The sequence below is a fragment of the Marmota monax genome, unplaced genomic scaffold (genome assembly GCF_021218885.2).
Source record: "Marmota monax isolate L192 unplaced genomic scaffold, Marmota_monax_Labrador192_F-V1.1 WCK01_AAM20220418_F8-fsc00017, whole genome shotgun sequence".
NCBI classification, from domain to species: domain Eukaryota; kingdom Metazoa; phylum Chordata; class Mammalia; order Rodentia; family Sciuridae; genus Marmota; species Marmota monax.
In genome coordinates, this window is record NW_026695241.1 from 2,896,896 (window position 1) to 2,912,275 (window position 15,380).

Below are 15,380 nucleotides of genomic sequence, written 5' to 3' on the forward strand. Positions count from 1 at the left end.
GTTCAAACCAGCCTCAGCAACTTAGCAAGGCCCTAGGCAGTTCCGTGAGACCCTGTCTCCAAATAAAACACAAAAAAGGGATAGTACACACCACCACCCCCCCCCCCCAAAAAAAAAAAAGAAAAAAGAAATGGATACAGAATGATCAGAAAGACGGCAAGACATATCCCGAGCAGAATCTGGCAGAGGGAAGTGTTTGCAGAATCGACACTACCTGGCAAGGTCTGAGGAGCCTCAGCCTGCCCGGCACACTCCAAAGAGCTTACAGAACCCACCAGCGCCCTGGTGCCCGTCAGTGTCCTGTCACTGGACTTCTGCCCTTCCTGCCTGCCCTACGGAGGAATGTTCCTGTGGGTTGTAAAATTCTTGCTTAACCTTGGCAGAGCATTAACCTTTTCTAAACTGCGCCCGTGTTTTCCCGACTCGCACATCCATCACCTCTCCTGACCCTGATCAAATACGTCTGCTTTATTTGAATCTCAGTTATGACTTTTTGGCTCACAGGAGGGAAGAACGGCACCCACTGCCCTGGACCAGGGGAGTTAATAGACAGGATGTGTCTAAAGCAGAGCCTGGCAGGAAGTAGGTGCTCAGGAAAGAGCAAGCCTGACGCAAGAGGTCGCGCCCTGCCTCAAGCCAGTGCAGGGGTGTGCAGCAAGAGAGGCTCAGTAAAACGGGTCAAATGGAAAATTCCCAATGTCAACAAGGAAAAGTCAACAGGGCAGATGGACACTCGGAGCCAAGGTTGAGTTGAGCAAGTTCTGAGCACCAGCGGCCCACACAGAGCAGATAGCTGAACACCCCACGCAAGGCCAGCCTGCACACACAGCCCCGCCTGCAGCTTCCAGAAGGAAGGCTGTCACCCTCTTCATGTCTTGGAACCAGAGACAATGAAGATGGGCCTGGACATGGTGTCACGTCCAGATTGCTGCGGGGAGAAAAGAGATCTAAAAGGACTTCTTGGACCAAAACATGACAAGTTGATCATTTAAAAAAAAAATTGTTAGTTAAATGGGACAGATTGCATCTCCTAAGAGCCACCAGTCCGTTATGGCCATTAGAGCTTGAAAAGAGTGAAGTTAAACTAAAGTTGTGGTCAAACATCACTCCCATTCATTTTAACAAGAAGGCCAAGCTATGGACGTGTCTTTGATTCTTCTGTTAACTACACAGTGGGCCACGTTGTGCAGATTTGCCTTGCTTCTCTCCTCTGAGGGTGGATGAGAAGTGAAAACAAGAAGCCATGAGGCCACTGGCTCCAGAGAAAGCAGAATTTACCCTTGTGTGGGCAGCAGGCTTGGAGGTTGGGCACAGAAGACAAAAGTGTCCGCTCGTCCTTGTAGGTTGCAAATTGGTTGATTTGCAAGGTGTGAGGGTGGGGGTGAAGAGATGGTGCTTTGATTCATCTCCTGGGGTATAAATTCTGGAATAACTAGGTATAAACAAGTTAGGAGAAGACAGATCCAAGTGCAGGCTCTGCCAACCCAGCAGGGCTGTGTGGAATGCCCCACAGACATCACCTCGCTAAACCCTTGCAAGAACTGTGTGCAAAAAGGACTCATCTCCATTTTACAGATGGGGAAACTGAGGGCCAGAGAAGTGTACAAGAGCCCTGCCCCAAATCCCCAGGCTGCCTGGGGTTTCAGGCACCCCACTACCTCCTCAGCCCCTCTCAGATGCTCAGAAAGATGCTAAATATACCTGGCCCCCTCCCTTCAGGAAGCAAAATGAACACCAGCTACCAAGAGGTGGATGGCAGCCTTTCTGGATAAGCAGAAGCTGCAATCTGAGGCATTTTCCCTGGGCACAGAGGGCTATCCTGTTAACTTGGGCCGAACAGAGCCATCACTCCCTCTCGGAGCCTGGGACCCCCTGAAAGGTCACACCCATGGCCCACAGTGGTTAGCAGCAACGTGGGGCCTGCGTGTGCCCGGGCTGCCTGAGTGTCTGCATGCTATGGCATTTTCGCTTCCCAGTCCTGGAGGAAGTGACGGGTCAGCCCTGTTCCACAGATGAGGAAACAGAGGCTCCAGGGTTACATGGCCCAAGATCTCACAAGGAGGGAGTGGTGGCAGGAAGGCCTGCACCCCTATGCACACCCCTGACATGCCACCACCACTGACCTACACTGTCCCCTGCTTCCCAGAAGGGAGCCAAGGCCTGGGAGGGTGAGCGTGGCATGGGTGTGTCCACATGTGTGCACGGGGTAGGGGGTGGGGGCACAGGCTGGGTCTGCACTAGAGCTCTGACGACCGGTCAGCTCCCCCGAGGGCCACCAGGCCCGCTGCGTCTCCTTGATCCACTTGGCCTGAGGACCCTTCCACAGCCTTCCTTGATGTGGACTCCACCCCACAGGGAGCCCCCACCCCCAGTCTTATGGAGCCCCGTCTACAACCAGCCCTGGGACGGCCCATGGTGCATTCACCCCCAGGGAGACAATTGGAGGCTCAGCAGCTAACTCCAGGTGTGACCAGTGGATAAGACTTCCCCCCACTGCAGCCTGGCATCTGTGGAGCTGTTTCTTCAAAAATGGTCATGGTCCCCACACCCCCTAGGAATTCTGGCCTGTTTCCCCAGATCCTCCCAGCCCCTCCTTCCTACCATGGTGTCCAGAACAGGGCGAGGGCGAGCCCTTGACCCCAAGGGCCCGACCCCTAGATCTGAGCCCCTTGCAGGCCCTGACGGCCCCCCACTTTCTTCATTCCTCCTCCAACTGCTACAGTGGCCCCCTGGGGTCCCTTCTGGGACCTGCGACACACCTTCTGGGACCTGCGACACACCCCTGGGGTCCCTTCTGGGACCTGCGACATCGTGGGGCACAGATGGGCCTTTCAGAGCACTTTGCTCCCTCCCCTCTGCAGCTGCCTCGGAAATCTGCCGAGATGTCGGTGCCAGGCTTGGGGCCAGTGAGTGAGGCCTGTCTGTTCCCGTAACCCTCTCAGCCAGCGAGACTGTGCCCTCTACAGAGGTACAGGGGACCATTCCTCTTCCAAGTGCGGGTGACACATCCTGGATCACAGGGCCTAGACCCAGAAGCAGAGTGGGTGACCCGCAGCACTGCCTGGGCCCCCTGGACGGCCTGGGCCCCCTGGCTCAGAGCAAGGCCCCTTCCTGCCCTGGCTCTTCGCCCCTGCTGGATGTGGCACCCCCACCACGGGAGCGTCCTCCCTTGGGGCAGAGACAGGAGCTCCTGCCAACACACCAGGGAGTCGCAGGCACAGGAGGGTGGCACTGCCAGGAGTCCCAGGGAGAGGGGCAGCCACCTCTCGCTGACACACTTACCTACCTGAGGGGGCAGAGGGGCAGCAGGGAAGGTGGGGCATCTGGCACAGTGACAGATGGGAGGGACAGCTGGGCTTGGAGGGAGGCCATTGTACAGATGAGACACCAACACTGAGGCCCAGGAAGGGGAAACAGGCCCAGGGAGTACGGAGGCCTCCCCCTCAGCCACGGCACCCTCAGGAGAGGCCAGGGCCCGAGGGTGGAGGAGGGCTGAGCTCAGCTTCCCTTTCCTGCAGGGGGATGGGGTGCATGTTCCCTCACAGTGTCACTGAGAACGCCAGGAGGAAAGTTCCTGAAACGCCCCCTCGGGCCCAGTGACATCAGGGAGACCCGCTGGTGAGGGGCAGCCCCAGGGCCAGGCTGTGAGCTTACCTGGGACTGCCACATCTAGTCCTCAAGGCAGCCAGAGAGGTGGGGTCCCCATGTTAGAGGTGGGGAAACTGAGTCATAGAGAGGCTAAAGGACTTGAATGGGCTCCCTGGCCTGGACCTGAGTGTACCAGACAGTCCTGTGGGTCCTCTGGACACCAACAGGGGGGCCAGAGGGCACCCACCATTCTCTCAGAGACTGCAGAGGGCGGTGTGTGAGATTCAGGGTTGGACGAAGTTTTGAAAGGGATTGCAATCAAGAGGGACCCTATTAGCCTCAACCCTGCACCCCCCAGCCCACCTGTGAGGGGCAGTTCCCCAGGAAAATTCAAGTGAATTCTATGGGTCACTCAGGTGTTCTGGGAGCCAGAAGCAGAATCAGGCCTGGGACCAGCCAGAGATTGACCTCCTCCTGCTCAGGGCCACTGGTTGGCAGGCTGGACAGAGGGCCAGAGAGATCCAAGCCACAAGCCTACTGTGTTCCACCACTGGACCAAGGTCTGTCCTGACAACCTCATTGGGCATTGGGGCTTCCCAGCCCGTACTGACAATGCCTCCTTGGTCAGAGAGGTGAAGAGGCCTGCCTCAGACGGAACAGCTCTTCTTGACACTGCAGCCCTTGGCTGGGCTGACGGGCACCATGGCCAGGGTATCACGACTGTGTCCCCCCCCAGTCATGCCCCATTCATCCTTCAGGGAAGTCAAGAGAGTGTCTGCATGTAAGGCTGGAGGGGTGACTGCAGGAGCTGCCTCACTACTTTGGTCCTCAGGTTCCCCATCCGTCAGGTGGGCTCATGCTGCTCTGACTGCCAGGGCATCCGGGTTCCAGCACCAGGCATGTCCAAGCAGCTGGCTCAATAAACAGCGGGACAACCCCGAGAATCCCTGTGGCGACACCGGGCAACTCCATGGTGCTGTCCCAGACTCACAGTAGTGACTCACAACCCTCCGACACATGGCGCTGTGGCCGAGAGGTGGTCACACTGCAGAGGCTGTGCACCCCCTAGGAAGCGCCGATGGCAGCGTGGGTGGCAGCTGGGGATCTGGCCGATGGACTTAGTCCCTGTCTGTTTGCTTCTCCGATAACCAGAGTGACCTTGGCTAATGTCCACTGCAGCCTCCCCCATCGCCCCTCTGTGTCCACTGCTTAAATACAGACAAGGACAGGGCTCTGCCTCCTCAGCCCCCGTCACCACACCGGTCCTGGGACAGTGAGTGGTGAGTATGCCTTTCCCTGGGGACAGCCTCTAGGAGCCTCTGGGTCCCAAGCAGGCAGAGGCAGGACGCAGGCAGGGTGGACAGGGCAGGCTTCAGCTGGCCCTCCTGTCGTCTTAGCCACAGTAACCCTGAAGGTCCCCTCCATCTCCCCCAGCCACCCCAGAACCTGGCAGTACCTCTGGTGGGTCACCAGCCCTCCTGAGCAGTGGCAGAGGGCATCTAGCTCACAGCCCTGGGGAGTCGAGGTGCGGCCACAGCAGCCGCGGGGACAGTGGCTCTGGTGGCCTGGTCTTTCCTGCCACTGTGTCTCGGCAGCCTCTGCAGCCCCTTTACCTGAGTGAGGACCTTCCTCCCCTTCTGCAGATGAGGACAGAAGGCCACAGAGGGCAGCCAGGAGCCGGCTGGCACCTTCCATCCCCTCCAGAGGCGCCCAGGGACAGAACCAGGGCAACCCCCCCCCCCCACGGGCCGTAGTTCTGAGCCCACCTTGTGCACCCAGGGGAATGGGAGCCCTGGGAAGGCCACCTTCACGTGGTTAGAGCTGACCTTCCCCAGTGACCACTCTGAGCCAGCCGCCGCTGAGCTCAGTGCACATAAGAACACATTTCAGCCTCACAGCCCCTCTGAGGTGGTTCTGTGGTCATTCCCATTTACAGATGAGGAAACTGGGAACTCAGAGGTGGAAAACTTGCTCCAGATCACTCAGTGCCCAGTACTCAAACTCAGGCACTGGGCTCCAGAGCTCATGCTGCTGACCTTGGCCTACTGTGAATGCTTCTCTCGGGGCTCGGGCCCTAGTTGGAGAATAGGAAGCCTGGTCTGGCCTGGAGGCCTCTCAGCTGCTCTGTGACCTTGGACTGTAGCTCAGCCTCTGGAGCCATGGAGAAAGGCATAGAAAATTCTTGGTTTTCTTCTCTTACCTCATCGTCACTAGCCTGGGTTTCTGGAGTGTTGGTGACAATGATGTGACAATGATTGTGACCCTGGGCTGATGTCTGCTCTGGCATAGAGTGAGAAGTAGGCAGGCAGACACGTGGGGACAGGTGGAAATGGCCCCTCAGAAGCAGCTCACTGCTGAGCAGAGCCCCTGTCTGGCCTGGGGCAAGTAGCCACCAGCAGGCATCCTGCAGGTGTGGGCGCTTCCCCAGGGCCAGTGCCACCTGGTGGTCACCTTGTTTGTGATTCACTTCTTCCTTCACAGGTTCTCCTCTCTACTGTAAGGACAGGAAGTGACACTCAAAGAGGGGAAGTCATTTACCAAGGCCACTGTCACCAGGGGGCAGGGCTGGCTCATGCTGGGCTTTGGTGCTTTCCATGGGTTGTGACCTCAGGTCAGGGTTATTCCTGGACCCCGCCTCTTTGCTCTGGGTCAACAACGAGGAGCAGAAATGGTGTGGGATGAGCTGGGTTGGGGGTCCTCCCTCTCCCTGCCTCACACTGACTGCTCCCACCCACACCCCCTTCCAGAACCATCAGGGTGCCACCTCCAGTCCGTTCCTGAAGGCTTGGCCTCCGTGTCTGTACCTGAGGGGCTCCAGTCCACCCTCTGCAGCTGGCCTGCCCAGCTCAAGGCTTTGGGGCTGCAGGGTGCTGCCTCCAATAGCAGCCCAGGGGGAGCAGGTCTTGGGCCCCCGAGGCTTTCAGGAACAGGCCAGGAAATAGAGGGAACCCAGCAGGAAGCTTGGGGTCACTGTCAGGGCCCCCATGAAGCCTGGAACCCTCGGGCAGGACTGTCTCAGTCCCTGGTCCCAGAGGAGGAAAACCAAGGCTTGTTCCACCTTTGCCTCAGCTTCTCTGTGCAGCCTTGGCCAGGCCCTGACCATCTCTGGGCCTCAGACCCTCACTCTAAAGGGAAGAAATCAGAGGAGGTGATGTGACATGGGAGGTGGATGGAGGTGCTCACCTGGGCTGGAAACCTTCCCCTACCTCCCCCCCTGCATCCTCTCACCTCCTGACAGACACCCCTGTAATTTAGAGCCCAAGGTTTGTGCACAGAGGACGTCATTCATTTGAGTCTCTCCCAACTCCCCTTCATCCAACATGAGAGTCGTGTCCTGGGTCAGTGCTTGCTCAGACCCTTACTCAAGGCCAAGGGTACAGCAGTGGCCCTGCTCAGGCCTGATGCCTCAATCTCTGGCCCTGAGGCCTCTCACCACATGTCCCTACCCTGCTGAGACCCACCCACCTCCTGACCTCAGGCTCTGAAAGATGGTGACTTCCACCACCATGAAGGCTCAGCCAAGCCCAGCCGGGCAGCACAGGGACACGTACAACCCCTCTTAGCACCATCTTTAGTGCTGACATCCAGCTAGTTAACGAAAAAGACAAAGGTGTGTTGCGCAGCGTGTGGCTGGCTCTCTCTGGATTATTTAGACATGAAGGCCAGGAAAAGAGGTGGTGGAAAAACAGCTGTCACTTCCCTTTGATGTCTGGGTGGAAAGAAGCATTTCCAAAGGTCACGGCAACGAGTGAAGCTCAGGATTTCTCATTCCCAACTCCTTCTCCGTAGGTTTTCCTGCCTCGAAGTCAGGGGTGCAGGTCTCTCCACCCTATTAGTTAAGGGCTGCTCATGGCTTCTCTGCAGCTCAGCCCTCAGGTTCCCCGACTGTATGGAGAGCAGGTTGACTGAGGGGCTGCAGGAGGGCAGTTCTCCCCACAGAGCTGGAGGGTCATGGCTTGGGCAGAGCTGGAGCCTTGGGAGCTCTGGGGTCAGGGCTCCATGGCTGTCCACGTGTGGCTGAGGGTGACACTGCCCTCCACCACCTCTAGGCAGAGCCTCCTCCCCCTGGTCCAGCCACAGGCCCTGCCCCTTGCTACTGCCTCATCCTCAGCCATGAATCACAGACCCTCACAGCCTGTCACCCAAAGGCTTTGAGGTGGAAACACCTGCCAGCCCCTCCCTCAAGGGGACACTCCCTCGGAGCCCTTCAGTGCACTTTTGGGGTTGAGACTTCTTGAATTGTCCCAAGAACCCCCACTTTATATGTGGGCAACACAAGGAGCAGAGAGTTCAAATCACCTGTCCTGGCCCACACAGCTGGGGAGGGACAGGGCCCTCTAGCTCCCCCAGTGTCAGCAGGTGAACCACACAGGATGCCCGCCCACCTTGGGGCTGAGGTCACAGAGCAGCCTAGGCATGCCCCTCTTCACTCAGGCTGAGGCTCTGTCAGGGTCAGGTGGGGACAGCCCCTGGGGGCTCTAGCACAGCTCCACCATGTCCTCAAGGGGTCCAAGTGCAAGGTGCTTCCTCTGCAGGGAGCACATTCCCCACAGGATGCAGCACCCAGGTCATTGCAGCTGCCAAGTGGAAGGGCCAAAGGGTGGGCTCAGGACCCTACCAGCCAGTGACTGAGCTGGTCCCCTACTCCACTTGCTGGCCAACCCTGGACGTGCACCTGAACCCCTCTAGGCTTTGGAGGAGAGCAGTTGTCCCCACAGGACTGTGAAGGAAGCAGAGAATTCACACCCTTTAGGGCTCAGGGCAGCTCTGCGTCTCCCTGGGGGTTTGCAGTGATGCAGGTGGAGGAAGGGCTTGGCACAGGCTGGGCCGTCTTGGAGCTCACTACACCCTGGTGGCTCTGCATGGTGTCCGTCCAAGCCAGAGAGAATCACTGTGGCCTAACTCAGGCCTCTGACCTCCTCTGCCTTGCAGGACGATGCCGTCCTCTATCTCGTGGGGCCTCCTGCTGCTGGCTGGCCTCAGCTGCCTGGCTGCTGGCTCCCTGGCTGAAGATGCTCAGGAGACAGATGCATCCAAGCCCGACCAGGAGCACCCAGCCTGCCACAAGATTGCTCCGAATCTGGCGGAGTTTGCCTTCAGCCTCTACCGGGTGCTGGCCCATGAGTCCAACACCACCAACATCTTCTTCTCCCCTGTGAGCATCGCCACGGCCTTGGCCTCACTCTCGCTGGGCACCAAGGCTGACACTCACACCCAGATCCTGGAGGGTCTGGGCTTCAACAACACGGATATCCCGGAGGCTGAAATCCACCAGGGCTTCCAGCATCTTCTCCAAACCCTTAACAGGCCCAACAGCCAGCTCCAGCTGACCACCGGCAGCGGCCTCTTCATTGACCACAATCTGAAGCTGCTGGACAAGTTCTTGGAGGATGTCAAGAACCTGTACCACTCAGAGGCCTTCTCCACCAACTTCACAAACACTAAAGAGGCCAAGAAGCAGATCAACACTTATGTGGAGAAAGGGACCCAAGGGAAAATTGTGGATTTGGTGAAAGATCTGAACAGAGACTCAGTTCTCGCCCTGGTGAACTACATTTTCTTCAAAGGTAAGATGAGTCAATCAGCCTGAGTGGGTTCCCATGGAAACCCCAAAGTTGTTTTCCATCCACCAGTTCTGGAACTTTCCTTGGCAGCACTGTCTGCACTGTGGCAGGGCCTCTCAGAGTGGCTCCTCAATCTTCCATGTCTAAGCCCTGAAATGTCTTCCACCATCAGTTAAGTTAGGGAAGAGTTGATAAAACTTTCAAAAGCATTGACTTTTCTGCAGGACGCATCAGAGTCCTGACTGTCCTCCTGCTCACTGGGTCCCCATCAGGGAGGGGCACGTGTAATGTTTCCTAACTAGAGAGCCACTGATGCACATTGTGGCAGGTGGTGGGAGGGAGTGGCCTTTCATGGAAAGTCCTTGGAACAACTCTTGTTGTGGAGTGTGGCAGCTGGGGGTGTGTAAGGCCTGGGTCCACATCCTGTCTACCCTACTCAATGGCCTTGTCATTGAATGAGCCATTTCACCTCTTTGGGATATGATTGTCCTATCTTGTCTTGGACAACGTTGTGAGGTCTGAAAGGAGTACCCAAGTCACACATGGGATTGTGGGGATCTGTCACAGCTGAGTAGCTGGCAGGGACCCTCAGCCTGCCCACCTGCCAGGGCTCCGCAGGACCCAGGACCTAAGGCAGCTTCCACTGCCCCAGGGCAATGGCTTCGGGAGTCCTGGGAAGTCAAGGTGTTTTACTGAGCTTTTCACCACTGTCACTTAAAGACCCAACCAGAACAGTTTTAGAGGAGGAAAGGTTTATTTGTGCTTCACAGTTACAGAGGTCTCAGTCTATATATGTCTAGCTCCATTCTTTGGGGCTCAGGGTGAGGCAGAACATCATGGCAGAGGAGTGTGGGGGAGGGTAGCAGCTCACATGGTGATCAGGAAGCAGAGAGAGACTCCACTCTGCAGAGACAACATATATACCCCATAACCACGCCCCCAACGACCCCCAAATACACACCTCCTCCAGCCTCAGCCCACCTGCCTCCTGTTACCATCAGGGATTAATTCACTGATTAGGTTAAGGCTATGGCCCAGTCATTTCTCCTCCTAAGCACCCTGCATTGTCTCACAAGTGAGCTTTTGGGGGACACCACATCCAAACAATAGCACAAGGCCAGGGTGACTTCCTCTGAACCCTGGCTTTCTTGTTCCTGGGCAGAGTCTTACCGTACAGAGCCCCAGGCCACCATCAACACGACTGAGGGGCCAGCTCTGCTGCACCTAGGGCAGGTCTCATTCCTCCCAACTCCATTGAGACATGTGGGCTCAGGGTTCCCTGCACTACCCTCCCAATTTGGTGGCCTAGAAGGTGAGGAGCTCTTGCCTAGAAGAGGCAGGCTGCCTGGACATCTGTGCTTCTCATGTGAGTCCAGGACAAGGATTTAGGGTACACTGAATGTTTGACCTGAGTGACAACTGAACTGTCAATCAATAAGGATCCTGAGGTCCAGGAGAAGAGGTCCCACTGTAGGACTGGGACCAGAGCTTTTCACTTAATCCCAAACTGCCCTTCAATAAAAAATGTAATTGTAACAGAAATGCTCACTGGGCACAGTCAGGAGGCGTCTCCATGGCAGCCTGCAGGATCTAGAAATCCCAGCTGATCCTCTAGTCCTGAACGCCTGTCTCTCTATCCCCAGCCTGAAGGGGTTGGAGGCCCTCCTGCCCAGGATGCAGCAGAGGTGGGTGAGGAGCTTCCCCCCAGGCAGGCTGAGGGCGCCTCTGCTCTCCTCTCACACCTAAGCCTCCATCCCACCCGCTGCCGTCCACTTTCCCTCTGTCCAGGCAAATGGAAGAAACCCTTCGAGGTAGATCACACCAAGGAAGAAGACTTCCACGTGGACCAGGCCACCACCGTGAGGGTGCCCATGATGAATCGCCTGGGCATGTTCGACCTGCACTACTGCTCCACTCTGGCCAGCTGGGTGCTGCAGATGGACTACCTGGGCAACGCCACCGCCATCTTCCTCCTGCCCGACGAGGGGAAACTGCAGCACCTGGAGGACACCATCACTAAGGAAATCCTCGCCAAGTTCCTGAAGAACAGGGAGAGCAGGTGAGTCCAGGCAGGGACCCGCTGGACAGCACAGGCACAGGCTCAAGGTCCCTCAGGACCAATGCATCAGAAGACAGCACGGGCAGCAGGGGGGACCATCCCTGGGGCCACAGCTACAGTGAATGACCCTGTGCTACAGGAAATGCCAGGGCTCAGCTCAGGTAGCAGCTGAGAAGGGACAGTGGTCAAAGAGCAGGACACAGATCCAGCTGGAGGGGGACTTCCCTCCAAGAATGTACATGGTCCCCTCCCAATATCCAGGGCCTCGCCGGGGCACTGACACTAGCACATGTTGTGGCAGAATCAAGGACAAAGGCCTGGGCCTGCAGGATAGGGCAGCAAGAGGGAGGACTTCCTGTAGGACCGGCTGAGGTGCACAGGGGAAGCGCCTGCATGGAAAGGCCCAGAACAGGAACAGGCAGAGCTGGGAGCTCAGGGCACGTTCCCGCAGGCTCCGTTTCTCTGTCGCATCTCAGGCTGGTCCACTTGTCCCAGGAGCCACACAGCTGGGGTATGTGACACAGAGCAGGTGCACTGTCCTGAGCCCAGGCTTGGCCACTGGTGACGGAGACACACTGCAGACAGATGTGACACACATGTCCAGGTTAAACTGCACTTGGATGGTCACCATTGCTGGCACACCCAGCCTCCTGAGGTCCCTGCACCCGGACTGAGAACAGAGTGCAATGCATCCTGGGACTGATCCCTGAGGCTCGCTGCCAGTGTGCAGCCTCAGCACAGGTGCCTGGTCTTGTCACTGTCCCTGGAGACACCAGATGAGCCTGCAGCCTTGGGTTTTGGAGGTGACAAACCTCTCCCTCAGTGAGCCTGTGTCCCTCAGTCCTGCTGCACTGACCCATGATACCCTGGCCACTGTCCCCAGGGAGGCTCCTGGCTGGGCAGGCTGGTGTGACCACGGGCTACAGGCTGACCCCTGCTTCTGGGAGGACACTGCCTGGATGACTCCTAGGGGGAGGGGGTGTGCAGGGGCCACAGGACAAGATGTTCCCACTGACGGGAACATTCTCCATGCCAAGTGTCGAGGAAGCTAAACGTAAGTAAGCCAAAGCACTTCGATGGATGTGGGTGGGGACAGGGCATTAAGCAAGATAACCAATCAGGAGAGAAAACACTTTCAGAGCACCATGGGTCCAGCAGAACCCCAGAGACTCTGTGAACCCCTCATTTCCTATCTGCATACTAGCTCCGTCAATTTATACTTCCCCAAACTGAACATCTCTGGAACCATCGATCTGAAGCCTGTCCTGACAAGTCTGGGCATCACCAACGTCTTCAGCGAAAAGGCTGACCTGTCTGGGATCACGGAGGACGCTCCCCTGAGGGTCTCCCAGGTGAGGATGGCCATGGGGTCTGCAGGCCAGAGTGGTGGGGGCCTGCTTAGGCCTGAGGCTGAGGGAGGGGCCAAGGGACACAGCAAGGGCCAGTCAAGTCCTCCTGAGGATGCAGAGATTCACCAGCTCTGACAGGGAGGAGGACAGAGCCAGGGAGGTGGCCTCCTGTGCTGCAGTTGTTCTAGGGACTTCCCCTGAGGAGCTCACTGACCCTTGGCCTTTTCCTTCCCCAGGGCCATGGAGTCCTTGGGATTCTGTTTACCCACATTAACACTGAGAGAATTAGGCTCAGTGACTTCAGGGAATGTTCTGGAATCTTCCATCTGTGACATTAGAGCTACTTGTGAACCAGCAAATCTGAATCATTCCTGAGTCCAGTGGGCCACTTGCTAGAAAAAGGTGGAGGGGACCAAAAGCAACTGCAGGTCCATGTGGGTGGCTTTCTATAGGGGTCTGGGCGCTAGGAAGGTCACCACCAGTGTCCCTGTGCTGAGGACCTCCTAGCCCTACAGGGGGAGGGGATATATGTGGAGGTGACATGGAGGCTCTTGTGCCCTGAGGTCACATCCAATGGCCAGAGAGATGGAGGTCAGGAAAGGAGGGGAGGGGAGCATGCTGAGTCAGGCAGAGGCTGAGATGGGGTTGGGGGGACCTGAGTGACCCACAGGGAGGCCTAGGACAGGACAGGCTGGTCCAGCAGGAAGGCCCTGGTGAGGTCCTGTTGGTAGGAGGCTCCCACGTGGGGCCTTGCTGCAGCCTGGGGTGGGGCAGCAGGACCTCAGAGCCCCTCTGCTTCTCTCCCCTCCAGGCCCTGCATAAGGCTGTGCTGACCATCGATGAGAGAGGCACAGAGGCTGCGGGGGCCACATTTTTGGAAATGATGCCCATGTCTCTTCCCCCTGACGTGAAATTCGACAGGCCCTTCCTCCTGGTCATCATTGAGCACTACACCAAGAGCCCCCTCTTTGTGGGGAAGGTGGTGAACCCCACACAACCATAGCCACCTCGGGTGCTGGAATCTGCCCTCCTGCCTGCTGGGCCCTCCCAGATGACATTAAACAATGGGTGGTCTGGCCAACCCTGATCCTGTGGTTCTGGTGAATCCCTCTGTGTCCTGAGGTCATGAGAGGACTCCAGGTCACAGCACCTCTCAGTGACAGTGTGTCAGGTGTGTGCTGGTCAATGGTGACTGGCTGAGGCCACGTCCTGCGGGACCTGAGCATGTCCATTCTGAGATCTCCAGTCCTGACTGGGAATCCTGAGGGGGTCTGTGGCCCAACAGCAGCCAGAGGCCCAGGGTCCACCCAGCACCCCATGCCCCCTCCCACCCATCGCTGGCCACACACACCCAAGAAGCCCCACCTGTTAGTCAGCCTTTGTGCTCCTCTGACTAAGACCCGACCAGGACAATTTCAGAGGTGGAAACGTTTACTTGGGGATCACAGTGGCAGAGGTCATAGTGCACACACAGCCAGGTCCATTCCTCAGGGCCCAAGGTGAGGCTGACCCCCATGGGGGAAGAGTGGGGGGGAGGGAAGCGGCTCAGGTGGTGATCAGGAAGCACAGAGAGACTCCACTGGCCAGACACAAACATAACCCCAGAGCCCTGTCCCCAGTGCCCTCCCCCTCCAGCCACACCCCATGTCCCCAGTGCCCTCCCCCTCCAGCCACACCCACCTCCCTCAGTGACCCCCAGGTAACCCCCTCAGGGAGGACTCACTGATCGGCTTTAGGTCCTCACAACCCTCATTTCTCCTCTGAACCTTCTGCAGTGTCTCCCTCCTGAGTTTGGGGACACCTCACATCCAACCATGACCCTCTGTGCCCCCAAACCTGGCGGCTCACACCCTGGCTTTGAGTAGCTGTGACTACAGCCACAGCAGGGAGGTGACCATGCCCCCTCTCACCACACTGTCCCCTCACCAGACCTGGCCGCTGGCCTCACAGGGCATGTCCTAGGGGGGTTGGAGGAGGTGGTGAGGAGCCTTCCTCAGTGGGCTGGGCCAGGACCTGACCTCTGTCCTTGTCTTTCCATAGCTGCCCAGGAGGCTCACACGTCCCCTCTTGGAAGAGCCCCTGTCCCCAGTGAGCAGGAGGGGCTCTGTGTCACTGTCTACCCCTCAAGCCCACCCAGCCCCAGGCCCCCAGGACCCCAGGCCACTTACCCTATGTCCCCTCTCCCTAGTCCTGTGCCATGGTCCCAGGGATGGCTCCTAAAGGTCACGGCAGGCTGCGTTGGCTGTGGCAGGGCAAGGAGAGCCCCCTGGAACCCCAGCCCTCCTGCCCTGCCTGGGCTCTCACTGGGGCAGTGCACCTGGCGCCTCCTCCAGGGTCCCCCGGGATCCTCAGGACAGCAGGAGGTCTGGTGGGTGGCCAGGCTGTCCTGGAGCAGCCCTGCCATGGGGCGCCCTGGCCCCTTCCACCCTCAAGGCTGCTGGTCTGAAGTAGCTGGGAGCCCAGGGCTCGGGGTCCCCTTCTCCTGTGGCCACACTGACACCTCACGGCCATCTCAGCATCATCCCTCACCTCTCATGGGAGGAGGGTGGACATGACGCCCTAGGTGGGGTCCTGACACAGGGTCCTCTTTACAGTCAGAACAGTCACATCTCTGCCATCACATGGCACCACCTATCAATGGGTCTGAACTCTCCCTGAAGAAGAAACAGGATCTCTAGGTTTCACATAGGGACCTCCAACCTGCACATACACTTCCAATGATATGAACGTCATCAGTCACCCAGAATGAAGTGACACGTGAGTGTCCCAAACCTGGATCTTAACACATAGCACCTATGTGACCTGAGTGAGGTTGTCAGT

At 57.7% G+C, this 15,380-nt stretch overlaps 1 protein-coding gene across 1 annotated transcript; it reads left to right on the forward strand.

Annotated features, from left to right (window-relative positions):
* The first annotated feature begins 4,728 nt into the window (after positions 1 to 4,728).
* LOC124090160 (alpha-1-antitrypsin-like protein GS55-MS) lies at positions 4,729 to 13,647 on the forward strand. The gene is made up of 5 exons (XM_046440559.2): positions 4,729 to 4,868; positions 8,521 to 9,155; positions 10,941 to 11,211; positions 12,416 to 12,563; positions 13,372 to 13,647. The coding sequence occupies exons 2-5, from the start codon at positions 8,525 to 8,527 to the stop codon at positions 13,561 to 13,563; spliced, it is 1,242 nt and encodes a 413-aa protein (XP_046296515.1). The 5' UTR covers positions 4,729 to 4,868; positions 8,521 to 8,524; the 3' UTR covers positions 13,564 to 13,647.
* Positions 13,648 to 15,380: the final 1,733 nt, after the last annotated feature.

Bases quoted from the DNA above. Each gene is read 5' to 3' on its own strand.
- LOC124090160 (XM_046440559.2), top strand. From the start codon at position 8,525: ATGCCGTCCTCTATCTCGTGGGGCCTCCTGCTGCTGGCTGGCCTCAGC. The intron at 11,212-12,415 runs GTGAGTCCAGGC...TCTGCATACTAG, and splicing joins CTGAAGAACAGGGAGAGCAG to CTCCGTCAATTTATACTTCC. The intron at 12,564-13,371 runs GTGAGGATGGCC...TCTCCCCTCCAG, and splicing joins CTCCCCTGAGGGTCTCCCAG to GCCCTGCATAAGGCTGTGCT.